The sequence below is a fragment of the Podarcis liolepis genome (assembly GCF_965112155.1).
Source record: "Podarcis liolepis genome assembly, chromosome: 14".
In the NCBI taxonomy this organism is placed as follows: Eukaryota; Metazoa; Chordata; class Lepidosauria; order Squamata; family Lacertidae; genus Podarcis; species Podarcis liolepis.
The window spans coordinates 15,978,606-15,995,051 of record NC_139569.1 but is presented as its reverse complement, the minus strand read 5'-3'; the positions used below and the strand labels follow the sequence as shown (position 1 = coordinate 15,995,051).

The 16,446-nt window shown below is 43.9% G+C and overlaps 1 protein-coding gene across 1 annotated transcript; it reads left to right on the top strand.

Moving 5' to 3' along the window:
• The first annotated feature begins 545 nt into the window (after positions 1-545).
• On the top strand, positions 546-16,288 carry RRN3 (RRN3 homolog, RNA polymerase I transcription factor). The gene is made up of 18 exons (XM_083474347.1): positions 546-751; positions 1,822-1,924; positions 2,325-2,381; positions 4,955-5,044; positions 5,139-5,268; positions 5,399-5,455; positions 6,196-6,259; positions 7,156-7,225; positions 7,807-7,905; positions 9,003-9,083; positions 9,946-10,063; positions 10,698-10,828; positions 11,298-11,428; positions 13,216-13,400; positions 14,033-14,141; positions 14,556-14,708; positions 15,647-15,734; positions 15,899-16,288. The coding sequence occupies exons 2-18, from the start codon at positions 1,832-1,834 to the stop codon at positions 16,040-16,042; spliced, it is 1,800 nt and encodes a 599-aa protein (XP_083330473.1). The 5' UTR covers positions 546-751; positions 1,822-1,831; the 3' UTR covers positions 16,043-16,288.
• Positions 16,289-16,446: the final 158 nt, after the last annotated feature.

The following is a 16,446-nucleotide window of genomic DNA, read 5'->3' as shown; positions in this document are numbered from 1 at the left end:
TATATCCATTGTACGGAACAAACAAATCATTCCATTCACATCCCACCTTTTTCCCCCCCTCCCCGCCAAAGAGCTCAAGGTAGCGAACAACGCTTCTCCCTCCACCTCCGTTTTTTCAAAATAAAAAAGTACTTTTATTAATTCTTTAAAAATGATTTTTATCACATACATATCGACAGAACTCCACGCGTATAAACCAAAGTGTTTTTTTGTTTTTTGTGGGGGGAAGACCAGAACATGTTCCTGCGATTTAGTCGAGAATTTTGCCCCCTCTCCCATTTGAATCCTCACACAACAACAACAACAACAACCCTGTGAGGCAGTTCAAACGTCACCCGGCGGGGGATTCGAACCCCGCTCTTAGCCCGCCGGTCTAAACCACCACGGGCTCCGCATTACCGTATTACCAGATACCGCGGCGCCTACACATTCCACGGAGCCTCTTTCCAGCCGCTCCGGGACGCAGAGCCATAAGTATCGATGCGCCTTCGTTTCGTGCGGGTGGCCCTTTAAACTGCGGAAGGCCCGCCCCTCGCCGACCCGGAAATCACCTCTTGTTTCACTTCCGGGGACGTCCGAGGGAGACTTCTGCGCTGGCTGTGCTGCGTGGGGAAGACTCGCGTCTCTTGAGCTGCGCGCACGAGGAGGATGGAAAGGGAAGAAGCGGCGGCTTCGTGGGGAAAGGAAAAACGACGGCCCCGCGGGCTGGGCGGCAGACGGAGGCCCTGAGTCAGGCCTTGGCGAAGCGCAGGTGAGGCTGCCAGGGTGGGAGGGAGGTGCGCTGGGGGGAAGCTCATTGACTGCATCGTCTCCTGCGTTTCCAACAAGCTGCTCCAAATCGTATTCCACCAACGTGTCCTGTCAGCACAAGGACTTCTGCTGCTCACGCAGTGGGAAGTTTCTCCTGCCCCCTAAAACTACTTTTAGGTGGGATCCCCTAGGGCAGATTTAGGGGCGTGGGGAGGGATGTCCTAGTGGAAATCCTCGGAATCTCCGAAGAATCATGGAATTGTTGGAAGGGAGCCCGAGGGTCATCTATTCCAACCCCTCGCAATGCAGGAATCTCAACTAAAGCATCCCTGACAGGTAACCATCCAACATCTGCTTAAGACCCTCCAAGGAAGGAGAGTCCACCTTCTTCTAAGGGAGTCTGTTTAGCTGTCAAACGGCTCTCGCTATCATAAAGTTCTTCCTGATGTTTGGTCAGAATCTGCTTTCTTGTAACTTGAATCCTGCCCTCCAGAGCAGGAGAAAACAAGTTTGCTCCATCTTCCATGTGACAGTCCTTTAGATACTGTATTTGAAGATGGCTATCATATCTACCCTCAGTCTCCTCTTTACCAGGTTAAACACACCCAATTCCCTCAACGGTTCCTCATAAGACTTGGCGTGTGGCTTTTTTTACCATCCTTTTACCGAACCTACTTTTTATCTCCTCGCAACAGCACTGTGAGGTAGGCTAGGTTGCGACGGCAGTGACAGGTCTTCACTGACCCTGGACCTATTCTGACACTCTTTAGCTGTAAACAGGGGAGGGTTATGCACATCACCACCTTGAGATTCTTGGAGGAATGGTTTAATATAAATGCAATCAATCAATGCCACATTAATTCTCTTTGGAGGTAAAGTGGGATATCAACATAAGGAATAAATTAAAATTGTAATTCAGCATTGGAATTGTGTTCAGAACCCTTGCTTGTATGGAGTTTAACACACACACACACACACACACACACACAAGTATTCATTCCTTGCTGGTTTCTCACACACACTTTCAAGCATTGGCTTACTGTGTTCATTCATATGTTTTATTCTGCCTAGGACTGCTGACATGTTGGCTGCAGATGAGTTTCTTAATTCTCCACCAAGGAAAACAGTCAGATTTGGTGGGACATTGACAGACATCCTTCTAAAATACCAAAAGGTAGTATGGTTATCTGTCTCATTTTTTGTATTTTCTGACTGTCTTGAAAAGTGTGGTTTTTTTTAATGAAAAATGCAAGTTTGACCTTAAGAGATTGTCTTTTAGCTGTATACTCCCACTGTCTCTGGCAGTATCTTAGTTATTTTCACCAAAGGAAGTGCAAGGAAAACAAGATATAGTCACTAAATCTGAAAAAAAGGTTTTGAGGAGCTACAGTAAAGCTATTAACATATGTTGCAAAAAGAGAGAGAAGAGAACCTCTATTAATTGCTTTTATGCTTTGAAACAGTAATACACCCAATGTGTCTCTCTATTTATTTTCAATAGGGATCGAATAAGCTTTGATGCAAGGCTGCATGATTTCTTAGGGTACAACTTAATTCATGTTTTTGTTTTGAAGGGTGAGACAACCGAATTTGATTTGTTGAAGCATCAGCTGTTAGATCCAGACTTAAAAGTAAGGATTTTTTCATCCAAGTATTTCAGTTCTCTGCATGACTTCTTAAATGTAAGAAAAAAATGAACGAGAATGAATTGTTGCAGTTTTGTGTACCATTTATGATTACAGTGGTACCCCGCAAGACGAATGCCTCGCAAGACGGAAAACCCGCAAGACGAAAGGGTTTTCTGTTTTGGAGGCGCTTCGCAAGACGAATTTCCCTATGGGCTTGCTTCGCAAGAAGAAAGCCCATACGGAAATCTCCGGGGACCTCTTTTAAATGCTGGTGGTGGGGAGCAAATCCTTTCCCCCCCTCCAGCCTTCAGAAGAGGTCCAGGAAGGCCAGCGGGGGCCGAAAGGCTTTGCTCCCCACCGCCAGCATTTTAAAAGCAGTCCGGGATAGCAGGGAAGCGCTTCCCGCTATCGCGGACGGCTTTTGAAGGCAGGCGGGGGGGAGCAAAGACTTTCGCCCCCCGCCCGCCTTCAGAAGAGGTCCTGGACCTCTTCTGAAGGCGGACGGGGGGGGGGCGAAAGTCTTTGCTCCCCCCTGCCTGCCTTCCCGGGAGAGCGGAGAAAGGCAGCGCGTTTCTCCGCTGTCCCGGACGGCTTTTGAAGGCAGGCGGGGGGGAGCAAAGACTTTTGCCCCCCGCCCGCCTTCAGAAGAGGTCCAGGACCTCTTCTGAAGGCGGCCGGGGGGCAAAAGTCTTTGTCCCCCCTGCCTGCCTTCCCAGGGGCTTTTACATCGCCCCGGACAGCGGAGAAGTCCTCCGCTGTCCCGGGCGATTTTAAAATGCCGCCCGCCAGCATTTTAAGATCGCCCCGGACAGCGGAGAAGTCCTCCGCTGTCCCGGGGTTTTTTAAAATGCTGGGGGTGGGAAGAAAAGCCCTTGTTCCCCCCCAGCCTTCAGAAGAGGTTGGGGGATAGACTGTCCCCGGACCTGGTCTGAAGGCGGTTTCCATAGGAACGCATTAATTGATTTTCAATGCATTCCTATGGGAAACCGTGCATCGCACTCGCAAGAAGAGAAAACTTGCGGAACGAATTAATTTCGTCTTGCGAGGCACCACTGTATAACTAGGATAATCAGTAACAGATCTGACCACAGCTTAGAATACAGGTGTGTAATGTTAGACTTGATTTCAAGGAAGTCTTACAAGCCCAGAAGCTTTGATAAAATCTAAGCTACATAGGAACTTATGGCTTCCCTCTGTCCCTAGCTTACTTCCACCTTTACCCTTGTGATTGTTCTGACACTAGAGGAATGGAGGGGGATTGTGCACCATCCCTTTAATGCCTGGCATGCTGCATGTCAGACACAAAGAATGCTAGGTAATGTGGTTTGCTCAGTGCTGCTGGCTCCGGATGTTACCCAAAGCTCCTTGAATCTTTGTGTCTGGTGTCAAAGAGGGAAGGAGCAAAAGAGACCATCTATGCTTCCATTGGCAGAGCAGCAACAAAGATAAGGAATGGGGTTGCTGGGGGCTCACTGAGAGAGGGATCAGGCCTCGTTGTGCTTCCAGTGATATTACTGGAGGCACAACAGGGTCTGAAATATGCACACAGTTGGGTTCAAAAGAACTCAGCTTTTTCCCATTTTGGGGACAAACAATTTTTTAAGAGCTCGGTTCCAAATCCAACTTAGGGACCACCAGCAATATGTTTGTTTTTTGACTGATGTGAAGGCAGTGTTGTTGTGTCTGGCTTCCCTGCCTCCTTTGCCAAATCATTCATGTGAACAGAAATTTAACTTTTAAGTAATTCTAAGGTCAACTATGTATCTACAAAAAAAGAAAAGTTCACTCAGTTTTTCAGTATAAAATTTACTACGTATACCAGAACCAGTAACAAAACAGCAGCCGAAACCTCATGATCCATCGTAAGTCATTAAATGACGAAAAATCACTAACAAGTTAATAAAAGCTCTGGAAAAGAGACTTGAGTGTACTTCAAAATCATCACAATCGACAGCATGTGGAGGGATGGGGTTCTGTAATTAAGGAGCCGCTGTCCAATAGGCCCTATCCTTTATCTCCACAATTGCTTTCATGGGTTCCCAGCAGGGTTTTTTTCTGGCCCTGTTGCCGCCCCTTTCCTCCTGGCCTGGCCACTGCCCAACAACAGCCCAAGAAGTACCCCATTCCATTCTACCTGTTTTGCAGGAAGGTCTGCCTGGGAGTGCCTCTGTCTGGCAGCTGCCATCCTAGCCCACTATTCACTTGCCTTTCCCATGGGAGAGGTGGGTGGGAGCAGGAGTCATCCGGAGGTGCCCTGGACACCTTAGCCACACAACTGCTACAGAGTTCGCGGCCTTCCTTCCAGCCTTAGAGCTGGGGAAGGGTTAGGATCACTACACAACTGCATAGATGAACCCTGCACACTCTCCAGCTTCAAACTAGAGAGGAAGACTGGTCGCTCATCACACCAGAGGGTAGCATCACACTCCCAGTAATGAGTGATATGTGGAAGCCTAATAGCCCTTCTGTCGGATTAACCCAGTTTTTTTAAAAAATACCTCCGTTACTAATAGGTGTTTTTTTTTTACACACCTTTTAAGTTCAGACTATTAAAGAGAAATTGGTTCTGTTTGCAGGATGACCAGATTATAAACTGGCTGGGTGAGTTTCGGTCTTCCGTTACACTCTTGACCAAGGAGTTTGAACAACTAGTCAGCATCTTACTGGTAAGAGTGTGCCATTTCTAATGTTTGCTGTACTTGGTCTTGATTCAGTCTGTGCAACGTGCATTCAAACTTAATTGTATGTGTAACTTTGCAGAGGGTGCAGTGGCTGAAAAGGAGCCAGGCTGTGGTGGAAGAGTATTTGGCTTTCCTGAGCAACTTGGTGTCGGCACAGACGATCTACCTTAGGCCATGTCTTGCAATGATTGTCTCGCACTTTGTACCGCGTGAGTTTTGGGTTTCTTTTCTTCTGCCTTGTATCGTTGACAAGGTGGCCATTTTCATTTCGAACTTAAGTTTGGCAATCAGATTCTCACATGAAGTGTATAATAATAGAATAATGCTGTTTCCGCCTAGCTCGAATAACCATACAAGAGAACGATGTGGACATTTCGGATTCAGATGATGATGAAAGTGAGTAGCCATTTCATGTCTAATGGTCAGTTATGTTAACACAAAATCTTGGGGGAGCTGCTGCCAGTCAGTGTAAGCTGACTCAGTATAAGGCAGCTTCCTGTGTTCCGTATTATTTTCATTTTACTACACTGGTGCTTCTAGGGTTAAGGTTAAGGGTGAAATCTAGTTCTCTCTGATATTTGTGGCTTTCCATTGAATGAAACTTGGAGGTTGCATACAGCAGGAGCTACTGATAGACTTACCTTCCCTGAATTCACCTAATTTGTTTTAAAAGCTATCTAAGCTAGCAGCTGTTGCCACTCACTAGGGCTGGGTGATATATCAATATATTGTCCAAAACCGGTTTGAAGTCCATATCATGATTTCAGTTTCATAATTTTTGACCTGGCGATATATCGCAAATCATGATGTGTACTGTATGTGTGCTATACAAAAAATCACAATGTGGTGTAAACCGTGAAGCCAGCCAATGGCTCTACATAGCTCCATTTTTATTTCAGACATCTTGATATATCAGTATATTGTGATGTGTAGCAGGTAATATATCACAATGATGAAAACCAGTTATCGCCCAGCCCTGCCACTCCCATATATTAGACATAAAGTTTAAACAATATAATAGCACCAAATCTGTCTACCTTAAGTGATTGAGGAAGTGCTCCCATAAAATCTAACATGAATATATAAGAAAAAATTCTGGATTAACATACATGTTTGATGATGTTCAATTCTTGCAGATGTTACTGAAGGCTTTGACACTTGCCATAGAGCACTGCAAACAATTGCAAAATACGTCCCTTTGTAAGTACATAATGATTGATTTGGTACATCCCCTAAGTTAATTCATAGCCTTTTCTACCTGCTAGCTGAAACACAATCACACATCTTGCATATTAGCTTCAAGTGACAAAGCTAACTAAATTGAAAATATTCTGTAGTTAAAAATAGGTCAGTGGTATTAATTGGTATAAATACGTTTAGCAGCCCTCAAATTATGTTTTCCCCTAGATTGGTTCCTCTGTAGTACTGTTGTAATCGGTTACGGTATGAGAAGCCTTAATCCTGTGTTTAGGGTGCTACTGAATTATCATAATAATTTGTATTTTCAATTAAATTGTTTAATGTATAAAGTGTATCCCCCCCCCATTTCAGTGCATGATTTTAGGTGGAGTATGATTGCGGGTGAACTATCTTGGTAGGGAATAAATTACTCTTGATTAACCGCATGTGTGATTATTCTTCCCTGAGGACAGATCTAATTCTCCACCTTGAGTTTCCAATGAGTCTTTTAAAAGACTAAAGACTATGCATGTGTACACTGTGCTGTTGGGGCCTGTTTTTTATTTTTCCTGATAAACTAGATGTGACCAATTAAAATCAGTCAATAAATGAAATTAATAATTTATGTATTTATGTAATAAATTGATTAAATTGTAATTGCTCCACCGAGAGATATGTGCAAGATAGCCCAGTAATCTTATTTATAGCATTACTGTATACTTTTCTTAAGCAGTCCCTTATTTATGTTAAGAAATCTGTCTCAAACTTGGGTGGAAAACAGTATTGTGAATCAATGCCTGTGCCTCTTTTTTATATGACTTTCATCATTCAGCTCCTGAAATGTTTCATTTGCTGAGATTGTTTAATGGGCTGTCCCATGTTCAAACTTATTTTGAAGTTTTACACTTGCATTGCAGGACACCGCAGTTTCTCATGCCGGTGCTCGTTGACAAATTTCCCTTCGTTAACAAATCAGAAAGAACCCTGGTAAGTAATCAGCCTTCAGTTTAAAATGGGATTTTCCTTTGTGTGTCTTGCGTCAGTGCTATTGTTAATGACCCTCTTGAAATAAAAGTGGCAGAAGTTGAGCATCCACAAATCTTGATGGTGCAGATACAGGATAAGCATAGAGAACTGTCAGCTTTTTCTATTCCTTCAAGTGTTAATGCCTTCTTCGTCTTTCCATCTCACCAGGGATTTTCTGCTTTGGCTGTTTTGCTTTCCTATCTCCCTTTGCCTAATTTCCTTTTAACTGAGGATATTGGCAGGGATTGAACCTGGAACCTCTTTCATGCAAAACACGAGCTTTATGATTGAGCTGTGGTCCCTTCTGTTGTGTGGTGCCTTACACCATAAAAAAATCCCTGACCCAAACCTATGTTGCTGAAGCTCAAGCAGTATGAAACTGAAAAACAAAGGCCCACCTTGAGAAAATCCAATCTGCAGTGGGTTTAAACTACAACTTGAAGAGGCTCGTTAGCCTTAGTACTCAAATGGTTTTCTATACAAGAAGAACGTTTTGTGTATGTTTTTAAATTTATCATTTTTGTGGGGGAATTCCATTGCAGCAATGCTACGTGCATAACATGCTACGAATCAGCGGATATATCCCAACTCTGAGGCATGACATTCTGGAGCTGGTTATTGAAAGGGTATTAAAGATTGATGTAAGTATAGAGTGTGGTTCATAAAAGACTTAATTCTTTCACCTTTATTTTGTATTACATTAGTAGATAGGTAGCCGTGTTGGTCTGCCATAGTCAAAATAAAAAAAATCCTTCCAGTAGCACCTTAAAGACCAACTAAGTTAGTTCTTGGTATGAGCTTTCATGTGCATGCACACTTCTTCAGATACCCATCTGAAGGTATCTGAAGAAGTGTGCATGCACACGAAAGCTCATACCAAGAACTAACTTAGTTTGTCTTTAAGGTGCTACTGGAAGGAATTTTTTTATTTTGTATTACATGTTAGAAAAGGAAGGCGTAGGCAAACTCGGCCCTCAGGTGTTTTTGGGACTACAATTGGGACTACAATTCCCATCATCCCTGACCACTGGTCCTGCTAGCTAGGGATCATGGGTGTTGTAGTCCCAAAACATCTAGAAGGCTGAGTTTGCCTATGCCTGGTCCATACCATCTCCAGGTCAGTGTTTATAAAAAGTGGACAAAAGAGATGGTTGTATAGATGGTTTTATTAGACTGGCTTCAATGGATAGCCTGCTTTTAACCCATTCCTGGGTGGGAAAGTATAGGGGTTGTGTCCAAAGCTCTGCATGCACTTGAGATCCCTGCATCGCAGGGGCTTGGACTAGATGACCCTCAGGGTCCCTTCCAACTCTAGAAGTCAATGATTCTTTGAAAGTTTCATCAGCGTGAGGATTTCTGCTTGCACAATGGAGCATTCTCCCCTAAGTGCGGTGTCTTGAGCTCCTTGCAATTAAGGCAGGATATAAATGTGACATTGGGTAATATTTCAATCAAACCCGTTACCTTTTCAGCTGGGGGTGGGATATCTAAGTTTTATTTTTTTATTTTTATTTTTTTAAAAAGATATTTATTGCAATTTTTAAAACACCAAACATACAAATCACCATCACCATATAACATACAAAAATATAAAGTAGAATTATAGAGTAAAGAAAAGATAGAAGAAAGAAAATACAGATAGGATGGGATATCTAAGTTTTAAGAATTGTTGTGCACCTTCATTTGCATGCGTACCAACGCCTTTAGAAATGTTCAGTATCCTTACTGCTTACAACAGGTGAGCGCTCCGAGAAAAGAGATTGAAGCTGCTGAAGAGGATGAGAGCGAAGGGGTTGCTGAAGAAGGACTCTTTGACATGGCAAGTGTGCTTATTGAGCAGTGCGACAGGTCACATCCGAGCCATACATGCAAAGCACATGGTTTCCCCTCAAAGAATCCTGGGAACTGTAGTTTACCCCCTCACTGAGCTACAGTTCCCAGCACCCTTAGCAAACTATGGATCTCAGGATTCTTTGGGGGAATCCATGTTCTTGATAATACAAATAATACGAATATTAGTAAGAATGTTATTTAATGCAACACATCCTATTATATAAGCCTTTCAGTATTCCTACAATATCTCGATAACGAAACCTTTGACATCACAATTATTTTTTGTAGCACTTTCAAAAATATAGGTTGAATATTTGCTAATATTTCCTTTATAGCAGGAAGCAATATGACCCTGAATGTTATACCTATTTCACACATAGAGCTCTGTGTCCTCTGTGTGTGTGTATTTTATTGTTGGATTCCATTTACCAGTTTTCTCACAATTTTATATGGGTGTACCATCCTTGTTAACTATATAAATTCTAGCTTTTCCCATATATTTTTAATTAATATTTGCTTTCTCGGAACCTGGCTTTGCTTCCATGGTTTAGCAAAGAATATCCTTGCTGAAGTTAATATATATAACATCTGTTTTTGATGTTTTCTGAAATTCTCACTACTTTGTGTATAATTTAGATGAAGACACAAGAATGGCTCTGCATTTGCCTGAATTATTCTCATTAGCAAGAAAAATAAACCTCCCTTCTGAACAGAAGGCATCCTCTTTTACTTCCCCCTTAATGTTGATGATGATGATGTACATTTGATACATAAGCTTCTCCACAATGGTGATTTCCCAGAGTTTACCAGAGTTCAGTACTCTTTATTCAGTACTTTTATTTTAATAGGATGAAGATGGAGAAAACCCGGAGAAGAATGAGGTGATGGCTCACCCAGTTGCAGAACGCCTAGACATCCTGATGATTGTCTTGTTTTCATACGTTAAAGATATCTGCCATGTGAACGGTAATTACCCCTGCACAATGTGCTTAAATTATTTCTTTGAGATAGATAGTGAGGAGGCAGCAGAGATGATAGAAATAATCTGTGGGACAACCTAGCAGGAGATTCCTGAATATCATGCTGCAGGCTTAAAGTGGGTAAGAGGAAGCAAGACAGGCCTGGGTGTAGATGTTTGTATTAAGGGCAGGAGAAAGTTATGCCAGATGAGATTAGCCATGTGGAGTTTTATCAGTGCCTTTTTAGTCAAAATATTTAAATATTTTTTTAGAGTCGATTGCCACTCTTAGTGACATTGACAAAATCAAACACCTGCTGTCTAATCTGGCAAAGCCTGTTATGTTCAATACAGCTGTGTGTGCTGTGAAACCTTCCCAACTCGGGAAAACCCATGAAACCAGCTTTGCGACCCGATATATATGTTTTTGTATATTACATGTGTTTATTACATATGTTTATATTTACTGCCACTGCTTGCTTGCTAAAATTGCTTGCTTTTCTTTTGTTTGTTTCTTGCTATAACCTGCATTTGGTTGGCTGACAAAATTTTGATTTGAAAAACATTACTGTAAACATGAAAAATAGGCATGCTGTTTCTTGGTACAGTGCTGCGGTAACAGAAATGTTTTTTTGTTCTCAGGCAAGCTTGATATTGGCAACACCAAGGATTTGTATCGGGATCTGGTGACAGTGTTTGATAAGCTCATTTTGCCGACCCATGGCTCATGTCACGTGCAGTACATCATGTTCTACCTCTCTAGCTTCAAACTGGTGCGTATAGTTAATTGCCTCTCTTGCTCTGCTTTGCTCCCATTTATTGATATGGGGAGCCATCCCAGACCCCCTAAATGTGGGGGGGGGGGGCTGCAAGGAACTGTGGCCTAGGCCTTGGGGGTCGGAGCTAAAAGCATCCGCAGTTGTCTTGGTGAGCAAGATCTGAGTAAGGACGCTACTTCCAACATATGCAGGCATGTTGATTGCTTTCACTGCCAAAAAGGTTCCTGTTTGCTGGGTATCTTCCTGAAGTCAGGGTGGACTTTCAGATGTTACTGGACTCACATCTCCCCTCATCCCTGATCATTGGGCATGCTGACTGGGACTGATGGAAGTTGGAGCCGATCTGGAGGGCTACATGTTCCTCACCCCCTACTCCCAGAAGTAACTGATGCCTGCAAATAGTGTCCATGGATTTAGTTTCCACGGCATTTGATGTCTTGCCACATGTGACTCTGTCTTACAGGGAATTGCAGAAGCCTTTGTGGAGCATCTTTGGAAAATGCTTCGTAATCCAAATACTCCGGCTGTGATCAGGCAGGCTGCTGCCAACTACACCGGCAGCTTTTTGGCACGGGCAAAGTTTGTTCCGGTTGTGTAAGTAGCCTACCAACTTCCTTTTTGTAGTTACTGATCTGCTGTGGAAGGCTAGATATGTGGAATCGAGGAGTGCAGTGGAGGAGCTAATGCAATAGATACTTAGCTGTCATAGGAAGCTGCCTTACAATGTCAGACCAATGGCCCATTTGGCTCAGTATTGTCTGACTGGCTCTCCAGGGTTTTGGGTGGGGAACAGCCTTACCTGGAGATGCCAGGGATTGAATCTGGGATCTTCTGCATGCAAAGCAGATGCTCTACTACTGAGCTTACATATCTTTCCCAAGGACTAGCCTATCCTGGACTGCTAAGTGTTTCCTATTTTTGGTGTCCCATTCTGCCATGCAGGCAGCTGCCTGGGGCAGTAGAATGCAAAGGATGGGAGATGGAGTGTCCCAGAACATCCCGAGAGCCACAGATTACCTACCTCTGAGCTAAGTCTTGAATAGCATTATAGGTAGAGTGGTCCCCATAACCAAGCTTCTTTTCCGGTCAACTTTGATGTCCAGAACCACACAAGGAATTTTGTCTTAAGCCCTTCTTCAAGTCAGCCCTTGCTCTGACTTGTCTCTGCAAAAACATGAGAAGCCCTCCTGCATCAGGCCAAAAGCCATCTAGTTCAGCATCCTGTTCTCGCTTTGCTCAACCTGTGGGAAGCCCCCAGGTGGGACCTGAGCACGACAGCACACTCCCCACTTGCGATTCCCAGGAGCTGGTCTTCAGAGGCATATTGGCTGTGGCAGTGGAAGGAGAGCATGGCTTGTAGAAATTAGACAGCCTTCTCCTTGAATATGCGGAATCCTCTTTTAAAGCCGTCCATCACTACCATCTTATAGGATCCAACTCCTTTAATGATGCACTGTGTGAAAGAAGTACAGTGGTACCTTGGGTTAAGTACTTAATTCGTTCCGGAGGGCCATACTTAACCTGAAACTGTTCTTAACCTGAAGCACCACTTTAGCTAATGGGGCCTCCTGCTGCCACCGCGCCGCCAGAGCATGATTTCTGTTCTTATCCTGAAGCAAAGTTTTTAACCTGAAGCACTATTTCTGTTTTAGCGGAGTTGTAACCTGAAGCGTATGTAACCTGAAACGTATGTAACCTGAAGCGTATGTAACCCGAGGTACCACTGTACTTCCTTCTGGTTGCTCTGAATCTTACAGGGGAGTGTTCTAGTACAGTGGTTGCAAACGGGATCCGTTCTGGAAGTCCGTTCGCAACATGAAAAGAGTGCAACCCGCAGCGGTGCATCTGCACACCCGTGGGTTGCTATTTGCCACTTCTGCGCATGCGTGTGATGTCATTTTGCGTGTCTGAGCATGCGCTAGTGGCGAAACCCGGAAGTAACCCTTTCCGGTACTTCTGGGTCGCCACGGGACGTATCCTGAAAGAACGTAACATGAAGCAAACATGACATGAGGTATGACTGTATTTACTTATCTGCTTTCCTCACTTCAGGTGCATCATTGTATACACCTTAAGCCGTCAGTCTTCACCTGGACTCCAGCTACTGCCATTCACCCTTTCTGTTTGCTTCAATTCCCTTATTGCTCTGCTCTGTAGCTGGAGTCCTTTCAGCCGATTTCCAAATACTGGTTTTGTTTTGCAAATAGATGGAATGCTTTTGGCACGCCCAGATGCATTTTTGGCTTTGTGACCAAGCCTGAACTGCTAACAAGAATGTAGTTGCCTCGTTGCACCTTGTCCCAAATGGTAGCAACTGACCCACTTGTGAAATGCGGGACAGCTGCCCTCAATTAGGCTTTTTTTCTTTGGTCCCATTGCAGTACAGTGAAAACCTGCCTGGACTTGCTGGTCAACTGGCTGCACGTGTACATTGACAACCAGGGCACAGGGGCGAAAGCCTTTTGCGACATCACTCTTCACGGGCCCTTTTATGCCGCCTGCCAGGCTGCGTTCTACGTGATCATCTTTCGTCACAAGCAAATAGTGGACGGAAACCTGAAGAAAGGTGTGTATATGGGGAAAACACAGCTCAGGCAGAATTTGGCAGTTTAATAGCTGAATGGCTCACAGCGAGAAGCAGGTGTGCGGGGACTGTTCTCATTAGTACTTGGGCACATCTTTGGAGTTCTCCGTTGGGGAGCCATGAATAAGTTTACAGAGCAGAACAAATATAGGTGGAAGAGCATTTAGGAGATTCCTCTTTTGAACTGGAGTTAATTCAATTGAATTAGGAGGGTCATAGCTCAATGGTAGAGCATCTCCAAGTAGGGCTGAAACCCTGGAGAGCTACTGGCCATCTGTGGAGAATACTGAGTAGTGGTCTGCCTTGGCATGACAGCTTTCTGTGTTCCTAACTTTCCTTTGACCCACCAGATAACACCATCTCTGTTGGAGTCCATTTTAGACATTTCTATTCAATGCATCTAAAGCATTTAGTAGCATGCACGCTGTATGTTTTATCTGCCGGGAATTACCGTGCCTTCTTGTTGCATGTGTGCAGCTTTTAGAAACAAACACTTTGCTCCTGTAGCATTCAAACCGGCACCGAGCCTCATGGGCATTGTGAAAAATGCATATTGCCTAAACAGTTTTCGCTTTCCTAAGCGCTAAATGTTCTTTGCTCGTTTTCTTTTGAAGGTTTGGCCTTCCTGCAGAGCTTAAACCTTGAACGCATTGTGATGTGCCAGCTGAACCCCCTGAAGGTCTGCTTGCCTTCCATTGTGAATTTTTTTGCTGCCATTACCAGGTAAGCGTCTTAAAAAAAAAAAAAAAAAAGCTCTATGGAATATTGTTAATTGAATACAGAAATATAGATGTCAAAATATATTTCTGTTTTCTAATAATAGGCCCTTGCAGATGTGTGTTCTGCTTGTTTGGACAATGCTTGTAGGCTGGAAGGCTGAATTGTGACAGTAAATTCAACCCCCTGCCCAGCATCTCAGCTGTGCAAGCCCTGCTGCCCCCCAGGGTGCTCCCAATGTATGCAATTTTAGTCACTCATTGTGGGAGTGCCAGTACTGGGAGAGGAGAAGCCAGATGTGATTGGGTCCCACCTGAGCCAATAGGAAGGGGCTTAGCTGTTTTTGGTGCGCTTGTTTTTGTGGTTGCATCTCTCTTCTTAAAAGAGAAACTTCAGCCAGCCATTTTTGCTCTCTTCCAGGAAATACCAAATCGCATTCTGCGACACCATCATCGAGAGGAACAGGCGGCAGGTTTTGCCAGTTGTAAGAAGCAGCTGTGGGGGTGACTCTGTTGAGACTTGCACAAACCCCCTTGACAGCTATTTCCCGTTTGACCCTTATATTCTCAAAAGGTATCTAATTCCAGACATCAGCGAACCTTCTTTTACTTACTATGGAAAGAGCCTCCTCGGCACTTCCAAGCAAAGCACTTCTTATTGTGTTCAGCTCAGGTTTACAGGCTGTATTTTGCTTTTCGTTTCCCATTACAAGTTCTTGATGCAGTAGTGTTGTGGCGATCTGGGTGGGGAGGAACTGTGTCATGTCAATCTTGTGCAGCTGTGTCCAGCTGGATACAGTGGTACCTCGGGTTAAGTACTTAATTCGTTCTGGAGGTCCGTACTTAACCTGAAACTGTTCTTAACCTGAAGCACCACTTTAGCTAATGGGGCCTCCTGCTGCTTCCGCGCCGCCGGAGCATGATTTCTCTTCTCATCCTGAAGCAAAGTTCTTAACCTGAAGCACTATTTCTGGGTTAGCAGAGTCTGTAACCTGAAGCGTATGTAACCCGAGGTACCACTGTACTTTGGTGGTGTAGCACCAGCATAGGATTGTGGTGGGGAGAGTCCTTGCTCAGTACCAATTGCACTGTTTGTGGGGTTCTCATTTCCTCTTGATGCGTGTTCCATTTTTTACTTTTGAAACCTCTGAGCTTGTTCATGGCTCCCCTCTTGTTCATACAAAGTGTTGTTTTGGCTGCTCAAACTGAGTTTGCTATTGGCATGTAGGATGGTTTCATTATTAACGTTTCCATGTCCTTTTAAGGCAGAGGGGAGGATAAGTCTAGAAAGCATTGGCGTGGCCACCTGGCCTCAGAGTTAGGCAATTGGGAGAAGACTTTGTACTGTATAGAATGGCCATTAAACTGACTTTGCCCTCCTGCAGTGGGGGAACTAACCCACTGAAGGATAGCCTCTTCCACTGTAGGGGAATCTGGATAGCACCGGAATGGCCTTGTGATCAGCACATGCATCTGCTTTCTTCTACTCTCTTTATATCATGCCTTTTGCAGATCAAAGAACATAATCAACCCATTATATCAGTTTTGGGAAGAGGAGTGTTCTGAAGACCTCATAGAGGCTACAGACTCCATTAATGAGGTGAGCAATTTTATTCAAACACCGCCTTTAGTTCTGACATGATGCCTTCCCTTGGAGTACATTTGTTCCCGTGTTTTTTGGTCTGGTATAAAATCCTCAGTCTAGATAGCAAAAAAACAAAATAAGTGAAAAGTACTTCCATTTCCTTTTGTGTGTGTGTGCAGAGCAAAGGTGAAGAGGAAGATGACTTTCTGAAAGGCGAAACTCCTCAAAATGATGGCATTGGTGGATTGACATCAGGCTCCTTTGACTCTACACTTCAGAGTTCAGAAAACTGCATAGGGTCACTGCCAGTTCCATCACTATAGATGCTGCTGTGACTTTCCAAGAGCACATACAAAGTCGTCGGGGCAATCGTTCTGACAGAGACCCTTTTGTTTATTTGCACAGTTCCTAAACCGATTTCTTGGAGCAAAACTGAAACAAACATGTGGATATTTTCAACTGGGGTGTGTTCACTTCATTTTGTAAGCTGTATGAATTTAACAATTTCCTTTTGATTTGCAATGGCTCATCTAATGTATTAAATATATTAAAGACTATGAATCAGAGAAGTGTGTTGCTAGTTCTTGGATGCCCAGCCAAGCTTTTGACTATGTCCTGCCCCAGCAGCAAAGAGCTCCATTCCAAGTTTTGGAACTAAGCAGCGTTTGCCAAAGCGTGGAAAATATAATATGAAAACTGATGCTTTTTTTATACTGAGTCAGACCAC